The 15,164-nt window shown below is 45.8% G+C and overlaps 1 protein-coding gene across 3 annotated transcripts in view; it reads left to right on the top strand.

Moving 5' to 3' along the window:
- Positions 1-15,164, top strand: part of FARP1 (FERM, ARH/RhoGEF and pleckstrin domain protein 1) — a 214,736-nt gene that overhangs the window by 17,045 nt on the left and 182,527 nt on the right. For all 3 annotated transcript variants that reach the window (XM_040425289.1, XM_040425288.1, XM_040425287.1), the window contains exon 2: positions 14,130-14,333. In XM_040425289.1, the coding sequence (XP_040281223.1) occupies positions 14,163-14,333 (171 nt within the window). In that variant the 5' untranslated portion in view covers positions 14,130-14,162. The remainder of the gene's footprint in view (positions 1-14,129; positions 14,334-15,164) is intronic.

Below are 15,164 nucleotides of genomic sequence, written 5' to 3'. Positions count from 1 at the left end.
GGGGTGCATACGGCCGCTGCCCGTGTATTGCGCACTCGCTGTTTGCGGGCCACATCATGGCCACGGCCGGGAAACAGCCGTGTGCATGAGGCCTGACACTGTGGAGGTAATCACTGCATGTAAATGCAACGCTTCACCTCCACTTATTGAGCAGCATTCTGTCAGGAAGCAACGCTTCCTTCCCTACAATCTGCTCCTGCTCAGCGAATGTAAATGTGCCTTAGGGTCCATTCACACGTCCGCAACTGTCTTGTAGTCTGCAAATTGCAGATCCGCAAAACACAGACACCGGCCATGTGCGTTCCGCATTTTGTGGACCGCACATGGCTGACACTATGATAGAAATGCCTATTCTTGTCCGTGGCTGCGGACAAGAATAGGACATGGTCTATTTTTTTGCGGGGCTGCAGAACGGAAGTGTGGATGCGGACAGCACACTGTGTGCGGTTTGCATCTTTTGCGGCCCCATTGAAAATGAATGCGGAACGGACTCATTTTGCGGACGTGTGAATGAACCCTTAGGCCTCTTGCACACAACCGTATTTATTTTGTGGTCCGCAAAAAATGGATCCACAAAAAATACTGATGTTTTGCGGAACAGAACAGCTGGCCCCTAATAGAACAGTACTATCCTTGTCCGTAATGCGGACAAGAATAGGACAAGTTCTATCTTTTAGCGGAACGGATATACGGAAATTGAATGCAAATGGAGTACTTTATTTTGCGGACCCATTGAAATGAATGGTTCCATATACGGTCCGCAAAACGGAACGGACATGGAAAGAAAATACGTTAGTGTGCAAGAGGCCTTAACTACCTAAGGGTACGAAATCACAGTGAGATAAAGTTGTCACTGTGATTTCGTAGTAAAGAGATCACAGAGAGGCACGGAGCATTATCAGTCATGTTAATGCTCCGTGCTTCTGCTGTCCGCATCGGGTCTTGGCTGTCATTCACGCAGCGGATGTCACGCACGGCATCCGCTCGTGTGAAACAGCCCTAACTGTTTTGCTCGAGTCCAGCTCTGGCAGTGGAAAAAGTAGCTAACTGGAGGGGGAGGGCTGCTTCAGATGCTGCTATCTCCTGAATGGTAGCAGCTAGAAACATGTAACTGGTCTTGTTTGAAAGACCAAGACCAGAATGACAGCTAAAGTCCAAGCAACAGAGGAGAAATCACTGTTAGAAATTGAGTCTGGAATAATCATGGGTAAAACCTGTTTTTACTTTCAGCTACATTCACAGTATGTCGGTTTTTCTATCAGTGATATCAGTGTCATTCTGGTATTGTCTGAAAGCTTGGACTGTCAGCTTTCAAATAAGACCATGTTTCTATCTTCTTCCATTCAGGAGATCACCATCTAAAGCAGCCCTCCCCCCTCCAGTTAGCTACTTTTCCCACTGCTGGAGCTGGACTGTGGCAAAACAGTTAGAAGTTTAAAGGGGTTTTGCCATCACATACAATGGGGGCATATCGCTAGGATAAGACCCCATTGTCTGATGGGTGCGGTTCCCACCTTTGGGACCCGCACCTACAACGGGAACGGAGCGGGAAAATTAATGGAGGGCCCACTGTGCATGCACAGCCGCCCTCCATTCATTTCAAAGGGGCCTGCCAAAAATAGCCGAGCGCTAGCTTGGCTATTTCCATCTGCCCCATGGAAATGAATGGGAGCAGGGGCTACATGTGCACGGTGCGCTCCCATTCACTTGTATGGGAGCAGCGCTTGGTGGTGGACGGACCCCGGGGTCCTCCAGCCACAGCTCTCCCCGTTCCGTTCTTGTTGTAGGTGCGGGTGGGACCTGCACCTATCAGACAATGGGGGCATATCCTAGCAATATGCCCCCATTGTATGTGATGGGAAAACCCCTTTAAGTTTCCACCATCTACAGGCTTTGTAAATCTGGGCCATTGTGTTTGTATTACATTATGCCTCCATTTGATTACTCGCTGATAGAAGTGACGTGTGACAGGAATCCACCAGTGGGAATTTGGTTTCCATTTTACTGGGACACCTGGCAGCTGGGTGTCGGTTTGATCACACTGCTTGTGGTGGACGTGGAATTTGTTAGATGCTCTAATTAGCAAAGTTAATTGGGGGTCATTTTATCGAAGACCAGCTTTTTACAATGGCCTATGATAGCCCTTGCTATGTCGGAGGAAGCACCTAATTTATGAAGAAGCACAGGCCGCTGTGCACCTCCAGCAGTCCGTGCCCCTACTGGAGTAGTTTCTTTACTCCTTTCCAGTGCCACTCCCAAGTGACGAGGTCAGAGTAAAAATGCCCATGTGACATTTTGTTGCACAGGCATTAAAAATAAATTTCAAAATGGCATAGTCTTCTTAATAAATGACCCCCTGTGTGTTGGGTTTGTACAGGAAGGAGACTCGCCACTTTGGTGAGCAGGGCTTTATGTAACCTACTTGCTGAGTTGTCTTCTGTGGACTTTATTTTGCCAGGTGGGAAACAGCCAGTGGAAATGTTGGTCTGACCAGCTGCTGCCAAATAATTTAATATTTTCTTCCCACTTTGACGTTTCTCTCTTGGTTCTGGAGCTTTGCTGACGTGTGTTGTCATGGCAACTTGGCTTTTCTTCCAGCAGCGCACCCGCTGTCAGTAATATAATGGTCTGATCAGCTCCACTACCTGATAGTTCATGACTTGTTTTTCTTCTCTTGAATACTAATACTGCCCATTCCTTTTATTTTCTACCAAGACGTTCGTAGCTGTCTCGCTGGGTAAACTTTCCCACAACAAACTTTTACATTGGCCCGATTCTTAACCCTTTGTTGATCCAAGACTTTGAGTTGTCTCTGCACTAGTTACTCTTTGTATCTTGACCTTAGTTAAGCAAGTGAAATCGGAGGCATTGTCTTCCTCACAGAGATTAGTTAATGATTGCATATGGAGAAATTACCTGCCTGAAAGCTGGACATGGGTATACAGATCTACACAGGGACCACTACCCCAGTCTGACTTTGTGAGGGCGCTGCCACACAGTCAGGTATTTGACGCTAAAACCAGAAGTGGATACAAAAAATGTGGAGAAGTCGTATCTGTCTTTAAAGTGGTTGTGCAGCCAGTACATATTGATGGCCTATCTTCAGGATAGGCCATCAATAGCTGATCGGTGGGGGTCTGACTCCCGGCACCCCCGCCGATCAACTTCTTGAAGTGGACGCGGCACTCATGCAAGCACTATTTTCTCTTCAAGATTACACTGCGCAATGTCTCTCTTGCAGCGGCAGCGCAGTGTAATTAGAATTGTCTCCTCCTACTCTTAAAACTGCTGATCAGTGGGGTTGCCTGGAGTCGAACTCTCTCTGATCGAATATTGATGACCTATCATGACAATAGGTCATCAATATGCACAGTCCCTGTAATGATTTAAATTTTTTTATGAGCCACACCTGATTTTTACTTAATAAAACGCATAAAAAAACCTCAGGGTACAGCCACACAGAGTTTTGAGGTTGAATTTTTCAGCCAAAGCCTGAAGTGGATCCACCAGGAAAGACAAGTATAAGGGTCCATTCACACGTCCGCAAAATGGGTCCGCATCCGTTCCGCATTTTCAATGGGGCCGGAATGTGCTGTTCGCATTTGCGGATCCGCACTTCCGCATCTGTGCTTCCGTTTCCGCCAAAAAATAGAACATGTCCTGTTCTTGTCCGCAATTGCGGACAAGATTAGGCATTTTCTATTATAGTGCCGGAGATGTGCGGTCCGCAAATTGCGGAATGCACATTGCCGGTGTCCGTGTTTTGCGGATCCGCAAAACACTTACGGACGTGTGAATGGACCCTAAGGGTCCATTCACACGTCCGTGGTGTGTTGCGGATCCGCAACACACCCGGCCGGCACCCCCTATAGAAATGCTGCGGACAAGAATAGGACATGTTCTATCTTTTGCGGAGCTACGGACCGGAATTTGGAGACATTCCGTCTCCATAGAGAATGAATAGGTCTGCACCCGTTCCGCAAAATTGCGGAATGGATGTGGACCCATTTGCGGATGTGTGAATGGAGCCTAAATCCTTCCTTTATATTTCTGATTCCTTTTGAATTCACCTCTGGCTGTGGCAGAAAATCCTGCAGGCAGATCTGCCTCGTCCCAAAAACTCTGTGTGGCTGTACCCTTAGGCCCCTTTCACACAAGCGAGTTTTCTGCGCGGGTGCAATGCGTGACGTGAACGCATAGCACACGCACTGAATCCAGGCCCATTAATTTCAATGGGTCTGTGTACATGAGTGTTGATTTTCACGCATCACTTGTGCGTTGTGTGAAAATCTCAGCATTTTCTATATTCTGCGTTTTTTACGCTACACTGGCCCCATAGAAGTGAATGGGGAAGCATGTTATAAGGGACCTTTGATGACGTCACTGCGTTCATCACATGGTCCATCACAGCACAGATGAAGAACACCGATCCCAAGCCCGAACTTTGGGTACCAAACATGCGCGATTTTTCTCACGCGAGTGCAAAACGCATTACAATGTTTTGCACTCGCGTGGAAAAATCGTGCATGTTCCCGCAACGCACCCGCACCTTTTCCCGCAACGCCCGTGTGAAACCAGCCTTAGCAATCCACACTTGCTTGCGATTTTCACGCAGCCCCATTCACTTCTATGGGGCCTGCGTTGCGTGAAAAATGCAGAATATAGAGCATGCTGCGATTTTCACGCAACGCACAAGTGATGCGTGAAAATCACCGCTCATGTGCACAGCCCCATAGAAATGAATGGGTCAGGATTCAGTGCGGGTGCAATGCGTTCAACTCACGTATCGCATCCGCGCGGAATACTCGCCCGTGTGAAAGAGGCCTAAGAGATGTTGTTTGTAAACCTCCAGTTTTTTTATCACACGCATGAAAAACGCAGCAATGTGCATTGCACCTGCGTGATAAAAACTGGACGCAATCGCAGGCAAAACTGAATGAATTTGCTTGCGAATTCGCACATTTTTAACTGAACGCATCCGGACCTAATCTGTATAGCTCGTCTGCAAGGGGCCTTAGGCAGAGCTGCATCCCTGGCACTGCACGATTAATTTCACTAATAGAACATTTACAGTGCAGAATGACAGATTTGTAAAGAATTTGTCATTATGTAAATGCTTAAAGATGACCTGTCACCTCTCCTGACATACTTTGCGTAATCCCGCGCACACTGATAGGTCTTCTGAATGCAAAGTTTGAGATTTATTAAATAGAACTTCTCCTGACATATCTGGTAGCAACTACTTACATCCCCTATGTAATAACAATTCTGCAGCATCTGTTCGTTGACTGTATGATGTACCATTTCTTTATTGTTCCTGAATGAATTACTAGCAGTTTGCAGTGAAGGTCCAGATGGGTGTTACTAGTTGGGGTGTGTTCTGAGATTATCCAATCACAGCCCAACTGGGAACACCCTGCTGAACCTCCATCTTCCCAGTGTCATCCAACAGGTCACATCCACCGGTCTGTTGACTGATATTTACCGGTAATCTTTGTTCCTTAAATAACAGCTTTTTCACATCTGAACAGAAATTATTTGAAGATATTCTTTGTTTTCGCTAGCCGTTGCTTCATTTGACAAGGCGTCTTACCGATTTTCTTGTGGTTTATTGTTTTTGGTTGTTGAGTAGTCCTTATTTGTAATATGTTGGATCCATATGTGACTCTGAATATCTATTACAGAATCATTTCTGGGGCGTCAGGCTTTTACTGACGCCCCTGGAACAATAAACTCACATTTGTGGTTGCTACAATTTTGATTCTTTGGAAGCAGCAACTGAATATATTAAATGCGCATTACATGGGAACAATTCTGAGAATAAAGGCATGAATGCATCATTACTAAGCATTGCAGCTAATTACTTGGAGTGCAATTACGGTAATTATTTTCACAGAATGTTATTGGTGTGTGAGCATTTGCAGGGAACAGGGCCTGTTGGGGTGATTGCTGGCTGTATTCTCTTTGTGTGCTTACAAATGTGGTGTAGGTGGCTTTTTAGGAGGCTCTAAACTGCAATTTGAGACCCCTTGTGATTTTTTTTTTTTGGTACGCTTTCTGAAATTACTTTTTAAAGTAATTTTAGGATGATTATCAGCAGGGCCTCATCTCATTAAAAACGAATTTATCCTCCTTTGAAAAGCCTCCACTAATCAGAAGAAGCATGCCAGTAAACCACTTCAGCTTCAGTTTTTGTAGGTGCTCAGCAAAAAAAAAAGAAAAAGTAAATCACTAAACAGTAGAGAAGAAAAATAACACAACATATGTAGGTAACACATTTCTTGGCATATTGGCTATTTGGCTCTTGGGAATTGTCAAACCCTTTTTTTTATATAATTGTGATTTCTGAAAGACCGCTTTGATTCTATAACAGACATCAAAATGGCATGTAAATGAAGGTGACTGAGGGTGAAGTGGTGACACCACTCCTCTTGCAAGGTTTAAGCTTAGAGAATGTAATGCCTGATTAAAGGGGCTGTCCATTTTCAGGAAGAAATTGGACAACCTCTGGGACCAGCCTGCGTCAAAGAAAAAAACAACTGGCAAGTACTTTCCTGACAGATCTGCCCCGCTCCTCCAGTTCTATATACCCAGCAGCAGTGGTGACTTCACATTGACAGTACGTGGCCTCTGCAGCCAGTATAACATGAAGTTTTTATTTTTTGTCACTTTGCTGCTCCCTATTTACTCATGCTTGGTGCAACAGGAGTGGGTTTGTGTTCAGCAGCAGCCTATGTGGGTAGCAGACTACAGCCCCCATCTTGCATTGCCTCTATTCCAGCCTGTTCTCCTGACCTTGCATTGCCTCTATTCCAGCCTGTTCTCCTGACCTTGCATTGCCTCTATTCCAGCCTGTTCTCCTCACCTTGCATTGCCTCTATTCCAGCCTGTTTTCCTCACCTTGCATTGCCTCTATTCCAGCCTGTTCTCCTCACCTTGCATTGCCTCTATTCCAGCCTGTTCTCCTCACCTTGCATTGCCTCTATTCCAGCCTGTTTTCCTCACCTTGCATTGCCTCTATTCCAGCCTGTTCTCCTCACCTTGCATTGCCTCTATTCCAGCCTGTTTTCCTCACCTTGCATTGCCTCTATTCCAGCCTGTTCTCCTCACCTTGCATTGCCTCTATTCCAGCCTGTTCTCCTCACCTTGCATTTCCTCTATTCCAGCCTGTTCTCCTCACCTTCCATTGCCTCTATTCCAGCCTGTTCTCCTCACCTTCCATTGCCTCTATTCCAGCCTGTTCTCCTCACCTTGCATTGCCTCTATTCCAGCCTGTTCTCCTCACCTTGCATTGCCTCTATTCCAGCCTGTTCTCCTCACCTTGCATTGCCTCTATTCCAGCCTGTTCTCCTCACCTTGCATTGCCTCTATTCCAGCCTGTTCTCCTCACCTTGCATTGCCTCTATTCCAGCCTGTTCTCCTCACCTTGCATTGCCTCTATTCCAGCCTGTTCTCCTCACCTTGCATTGCCTCTATTCCAGCCTGTTCTCCTCACCTTGCATTGCCTCTATTCCAGCCTGTTCTCCTCACCTTGCATTTCTCTAGCTGCTGGAGAGCAAGTCTTCCCATTTTGGGTTCCCTCTCCCTACAGCCTCCTGTAACAATGAGTTGTACCCTAGGCAGCGGCTATACGCCTCACTATTTGGGCACATTGAAATTCAGCAGTTTGATCTGTCATTCGGCAAGACAGTCAGTCTCCCCCTTATGCATTAGATGTGTGTGGCCCAGGCTATAGACGTGTGGTCCAGGCTATAGATATTCATGACCTGTCCTAGTCATCAGTATCCGTTTGGTGGGGATCTGATATCGGTCACAGCCGTTTCTGGCACCAGCAGACTGCATGTAATCTCCCATTCACATGAAGGGGAGCTGACCTGTAGTACGGTCTCCTGCTCTGTATATTTTCTATTGTCAAGACTGCCCTCAGTGGAGGTGCCGGTTATCAACTCCCACCCATCTGATATTGATGACTTATCCTGAGGATAGTGTAATATGTATTGTTCTCACACACCCTCATTGGAAGTAGTTTGAGAGCTCCTGCAATTCATAAAGTCCCTACTCTCCTACTGCCTACTATTCTATGTTTTATGTTGCACAGACTTATCAAATGTATGGCAGACTATATTTAGGTATAATATATGCAGATTTCTGCTTTGTGTATTCTGTTTCTTGGCTCGGTTATTGTGATCTTTCTTACTATGAGCATGCCGCTAGCTAAACGAGTGCATGTGTTCCCTGGGGGCTCCTGGCTGAGGTCCAGGACGAGAACATTCAAGTGATTGTCTGTCTTATTGAAATTTCCATACCTCAGAAAGAAGGGAGTCATCGTTCTTCTGCAAAGGTGTATTGATAGCCAGACAGAGGCGTTATTTCTCTAATTTTGCATGCCCAAATAGAGGGACTGTGACATTAGTTACATTGATACAAAAACTCTGAAGTAAGGGGGCACACCACATTCAATGGAGGAGTGCAACCCACGGCATCAACACATGACCAAGCAAAAAAGAAGAAACCGAAATGCTGCACACTTAGACTGCACATCCAGTTATAAAAGTAAATGGTTTATTAGTAAACACAAAGCCCAAAAAGTTAAAACCATTGTATACAATGGCAACATTGTGTTTGGATCAATGATGAGTCCAACACACATACCCACAAACAGCCTAAAAAATATATACAATTCATAAATATGGCATCAAAGACAGTGCTGGATACTCATCAAATAGAGGCACAGGCGATCATGGTGTGTGGGCAATACGCCCCACGCGTATCGCCAGGTCAAACTGACTTCCTCAGGGGTCCAAACATTGATATTCATGCAGTGTAACTGATAACAACGTATAGGTCCGGTCACCTCCTAAAATGTTAGTTTCTGGAGCCGTAACAGTTCAGATGGATCCTTTGTGTAATGGATCCTAAAAAATGCTGTGGAATTCACCTATAATAGGTTGATGTTTTCACATACTAAAGAAATATGGCCGTAGTGAATGCAGTGAAACTGTGTTATTTCCACATGGAGTATGAGCAAAATATGGAGCCACTGCTACTCTATGGAGGCGTCTACACCTCCAGCGGTTTTGTCAGATGGTTCACAACACGTACTACATATTTTTAAGTATGTAGCCTGTTCCATCGCCTCTTTCACACTTGCGTTGTCCGGATCCGGCGTGTACTCCACTTGCCGGAATTACACGCCGGATCCGGAAAAACGCAAGTGTACTGAAAGCATTTGAAGACGGAGCCGTCTTCAAAATGCTTTCAGTGTTACTATGGCAGCCAGGACGCTATTAAAGTCCTGGCTGCCATAGTAGTAGTGGGGAGCGGGGGAGCAGTATACTTACAGTCCGTGCGGCTCCCGGGGCGCTCCAGAATGACGTCAGGGCGCCCCATGCACATGGATGACGTGTCCATGTGATCACGTGATCCATGCGCTTGGGGCGCCCCGACGTCACTCTGGAGCGCCCCGGGAGCCGCACGGATGGTAAGTATGCTGCTCCCCGCTACACTTTACCATAGCTGCCAGGACTTTAGCGTCCTGGCAGCCATGGTAACCATTCAGAAAAAGCTAAACGTCGGGTCCGGCAATGCGCCGAAACGACGTTTAGCTTAAGGCCGGATCCGGATCAATGCCTTTCAATGGGCATTAATTCCGGATCCGGCCTTGCGGCAAGTCTTCAGGATTTTTGGCCGGAGCAAAAAGCGCAGCATGCTGCGGTATTTTCTCCGGCCAAAAAACGTTCCCTTCCGGAACTGAAGACATCCTGAACGGATTTCTCTCCATTCAGAATGCATTAGGATAATCCTGATCAGGATTCTTCCGGCATAGAGCCCCGACGACGGAACTCTATGCCGGAAGAAAAGAACGCAGGTGTGAAAGAGCCCTAAAGGAGATTACAAAATAACACCTCTTTTACATGACAGTTAAATTAGACATGTGCTGCTCATGCCCTTCAGTGGCAGTACACGTATCCTTTGATTTAAATGCGTTTTTTTTTTCACACATCCTGACTTTGGGTCAGTGGCAAAACAAGAGACGTTTAGTTCATGATGCGGACCAAACACGCCCATTGAAGTCTGTTGGTCTTGGACAACCACTGACAGAACACTGAAGGCATCCATGTTCTGTCATTGGTTTTCACTGACCATTGTAAGAGGTGGTCTGCCAATCCACTTTTCAGCCTATCTTCACTTGGAATACAGATGAGGGCAAGAAACAAACATGCGGACCAACAACACCAATGAAACACTGATCGTTTTGTCATGATGTCCTTACAGACATGGATGTATGAATGAGGCACAGTCTGAAAATGGCAGCACTGATTGGATAGTCAGACTGTGCAGGGACACCCCCCCAACTGGTTACCTCCCCTCTGTACCCTTACTGCAGACTGCTAGTAATTCATTCATAACTTCTTGCAGAAATAATAAAGGAATGGCACGACATAGAGCCATAGGAATAGAGGCTCCAGAATTGTTTTTACACGGGGAATGTATGAAGCTATTAAAACAGTAATGTCAGGAGAGGTGAAAGGTCCTCTTTAAGGACCCCATACACGTTAGTGTATTGCAGGCTTAACCTGCTAAGAACCTCTGTTTTGGCCGACAGTCTGTGTGTATGGGGAGCTCCCGACTCTCCTCCCTCAGATGATGCCGGGGGAGTGAAGGATCAGGTGACGTAAATATTTTAGGCTACTTTCACACTAGCATTAAAACCAACTGGCATAGCCGGATACTGCCGCTCACCGCCAGAGCTCATTGACTGTAATGATCCAATGAGCAGGGATCCAGCCTGTGTCCAGCATGAGTGCCGGCATTAGGCTAGAGAAAAAACTAGTTCAAGCACTGTTTTTTGTTCAGCAGAATCCATGCGCTCATGTCAGAAACAGGCCAGGTCCTCACCAGATCCTTTTATAGTCAATGGGGCCTGAATGTGCCCCAGCCATTCCCAGCTATGGCAGATACGATGAACCTCTGCTGGAACAACCTGCTGGATAGTTTTAAGGCCCCTTTCACACGGGCGAGTATTCCGCGCGGATTGAACGCATTGCACCCGCACTGAATCCCGACCCATTCATTTCTATGGGGCTGTTCACATGAGCGGTGATTTTCACGCATCACTTGTGCGTTGCGTGAAAATCGCAGCATGCTCTATATGCTGCGTTTTTCACGCAACGCAGGCCCCATAGAAGTGAATGGGGTTGCGTGAAAATCGCAAGCATCCGCAAGCAAGTGCAGATGCGGTGCGATTTTCACGCATGGTTGCTAGAAGACCATTGGGATGGAGACCCGATCATTATTATTTCCCCTTATAACATGGTTATAAGGGAAAATAATAGCATTCTGAATACAGAATGCATAGTAAAATAGCACTGGAGGGGTTAAAAATAATAATTTAACTCACCTTAATCCACTTGATAGCGCAGCCCGGCATCTCCTTCTATCTGCATCTTAGCTGTGTGCAGGAACAGGACCTGTGGTGACGTCACTCCGGTCATCACATGGTCCATCACATGGTCCATCACATGGTCCATCACATGGTCCAAAGGTGATGGTCCAAAGGTGATGGTCCAAAGGTGATGGTCCAAAGGTGATGGTCCAAAGGTGATGGTCCAAAGGTGATGGTCCAAAGGTGATGGTCCATGTGATGACCGGAGTGACGTCACCACAGGTCCTGTTCCTACAATCAGCAAAGAAGGAGACAGAAGGAGATGCCGGGCTGCGCGAGCAAGTGGATTAAGGTGAGTTAAAAAAATTATTTCTTTGGTTTAACCCCTCCAGCGCTATTTTACTATGCATTCTGTATTCAGAATGCTATTATTTTCCCTTATAACCATGTTATAAGGGAAAATAATACAATCTACAGAACACCGATCCCAAGCCCGAACTTCTGTGAAGAAGTTTGGGTTTGGGTACCAAACATGCACGATTTTTCTCACGCGAGTGCAAAAGGCATTACAATGTTTTGCACTCGCGCTGAAAAATCGTGTGTTTTCCCCCAACGCACCTGCACCTTTTCCCGCAACGCCCATGTGAAACCAGCCTAACGCTAGTGTGAAACTAGCCTTAGGCCTTGTCCACATTTCTGTTTTTCACTGACGTGTTCAGTTTCCATTTTCTGCAGACAGCAGGCATACCTATTGATTTTAATGTGTCTGTTCACACATCGGTATTGTCTTTACTGACTTTGGTCAAAAAAGGAACAAACGCAGTGCAACAAAACAGCCATGCAGGGAAAAAAAGCTTTCTCCTTAGTGAATTTCTTAATTTATTCTGGACTCTAAAGTTGAGAAAAAGTCGCAAGAATTGTATGAAACCAGCCTTGAAACCAGAGAACATGGAGCCAGTAGTGTTTAAAAAAACATATTGTAAAAACTAAAAGATGCTATAGAACTACTAGTAAAAGCACACACTGGAATCCCGACACTTTGGTGTCAAAAATCTAAGAAAGCCAGATACATTGTGGGTTCATTTATCATTAGGAGGACTACTGAGAGGGTTCTTCTAAAGATGTTAGGCTCCATTCAGACGTCCGTAGAATGTGTCCGCACCCGTTCCGCAATTATCCGGAACGGGTGCGGACCCATTCATTCTCTATGGGGCAGGAATAGATCCGGAGCGCGTCCCTGAACTTCCGGACTGCGGCTCCGGAAAAAAATAGAACATGTCTTATTAGCGGACAAGAATAAGAAGTTCTATGGGGGTGCCGGCCAGGTGTATTACGGACGTGTGAATGGACCTTAATGTGCAGTCCCCTTCTGAAGAGTCTTTTCTTGCAATTTGGAAAATGCATTGGTTCTCTCATAGTGGATAGGGGAGGAATACCTCTGATTTCAGTGCCTGATTTGTCTTCAGAATGGTTGCCTCATGTTGACTGTTCACATGCAGCAGTTTTACTACAATTTGAATGAATCTGAGTAATCCTAGCAATGATTACTGAAACTCATTGTCCAAGTAGTTGGTTGTCCTCCAGCTCTGTCTAGAGCTGCATTTCTAGTACAATCAAATTTCAGGAAAAATTTCCTAGTGTATACGTAGTTGTCAAGATATAACTGTGCATCTCATGTCCATACCGGTATATGTAATGGGGGATCGGAAATCGGTCATTTGTAGAGACTGTTATGTGCATATAGGCCTTTGACAACTGTGCCACATGCACTACCTACTTGAACTCAAACATATGCTTGCAGAGATCGGTTTACATAAGGTAATCTAGCCATCTGGGAATTATAAAGCCTGTTTGCTGATGTGATAGAACTAGTTAGTGTATGTAAGCATGTATTAGAAAATTATTTACAAGGTTGTCATGCTGCATTGCCAGTATGTAATCACATCTGGAGTACACATGTGCCCCCGGTCTTCCCATATTCTACCCGCGCTCTTTCTTTGTCTCCAGCATGTCTTTGGAGTGTGGGAGGGAACGGGAGTACCCGGAGGAAACCCACGCAAACACGGGGAGAACATAGAAACTCCATGCAGATGTTGTCTTTGGCCAGATTCAAACCTAACCCCAGAGCTTCAAGGCACCAGTGCTAACCACTGAGCCACCGTGCTGCCCCGCCTATACACCACCTAATCTAGTTTTGGAGCTGACAGATTCCCTTTAAGGGTGCCCACTTATGTTGTGGTGGTGGCGGCTACTGAAGCCATTTCCACACGTGGTGGCTTATTTGGCCGCATTATTTTGCTGGTAATTGTGGGTAAAACTGCAGGTTTCTTGAAGTTGTGCAACTAGTTAACCAGCTCTTCGAATTCCCCACTGACTGAATGTGGGCATGGCTTTGACCACAACATAGGAATGAACCCAAAAGGAGTTGTCTTATTTAGACCTCACGTTTTCTGATGATTGGACCTCCCATGAGCAACTAATTAGCTGTAATTGGCAGAAGAAGATAGCTCTCGGTGTTCCCCTGTAGAATAAGAGGGGAAAAATCACACTGCATACCATTGAAATCCATGGGCTGTCCATTGGTTTAATGGGTGTTCTGGGCGAGTGGCTCTGTTTGTAGGTGCTCTCTGCCCTACCTATAGTAGCATTACCTCAAAATGTCGTATTACTGTATTTTACAGCTGCTGTAAACTCAGCTCTGTGTGTCAGCATCGGCACTAATCTCTCATATGTTTCTCCACAGTGGCACACGTAAGAGGCAGTGGATTTACAAAGCATGGGGGAGACGGAGCAGCAGCAGACAGCAGCCTCTCGGTTAGGTGCTCCCGAGAGTGCTGGCATAAGTACTTTAGAACATGGAACCAAGCCACCTCTGTCACCACATGGCAAGTCTTTTCCATTCAAAGTCCAAATGTTGGATGACACGCAGGAAACTATTGAAGCACCGGTAAGTGTTTGATCCAGATTCTAAGGTCTAACATAACAGTTTCCAGACCTAGGAACTGAACTTTGATAAAATGTGACATTGCGTTTATGGTCCAGGTTTTCAACAGAGATATACAGAGACGTTGTGCCAGTCTGTCATATGGATTTACCATTGCAATAATGCAGTAACGGCTCACATCCATGTTATGTACTGTTAATGTCATGACTCCTGCCATCTGAACAGTTCCTTTAACACATTAAACGTATAGACAGTTGACTGACTATAATGAGTGCTGCATACGTGGTCCATGGCTGCCGGTTCTGAGGTATGGAGGCTTACTGCATACAAATTGCATCCAGTGGCATTCTGTAAATTGGCATTAAGTAAATTGACTGGTGCTCCGTGGTGTCTTTTTGGTTACGACACATCACACTGCCAAAGATCGCAGTGTATGGATGACTGCACCGCAGCTGATGAAAGTGAATAGAGTTGCCGCACTGAACCTGAAGTAAAAAAAAAAATCGGAACAGGTCCTCAATGGTATGGCAAAAATGTGTGAAATTCTCCTACGGGCGATTATTGGGGACAGATACCTTAACGCTCATTGGGTGAAAGCATTGTTGATGCGGCACCCAAAATCGCCATGGGCAGCAGATCGTGCTGTTTAAACAGGGATCTCCTGCCCAGAAACATTGAATCTGTATGGGGATGAATGATCACGTTAGCAATAGCTAGGCCCGATACAGTGTAAATATCGCTGTTACCTCAGTTCATGTAATAATCGGGAGTGAATGATTTGATTCATTCCCGATAATTGCCTGGTCTGTCAGCTCATGTTTAGAAGGCTTAACT

This window comes from Bufo bufo, chromosome 3, assembly GCF_905171765.1.
Source record: "Bufo bufo chromosome 3, aBufBuf1.1, whole genome shotgun sequence".
NCBI lineage: Eukaryota > Metazoa > Chordata > Amphibia > Anura > Bufonidae > Bufo > Bufo bufo.
This window is presented reverse-complemented; position numbering and strand designations above follow the sequence as displayed.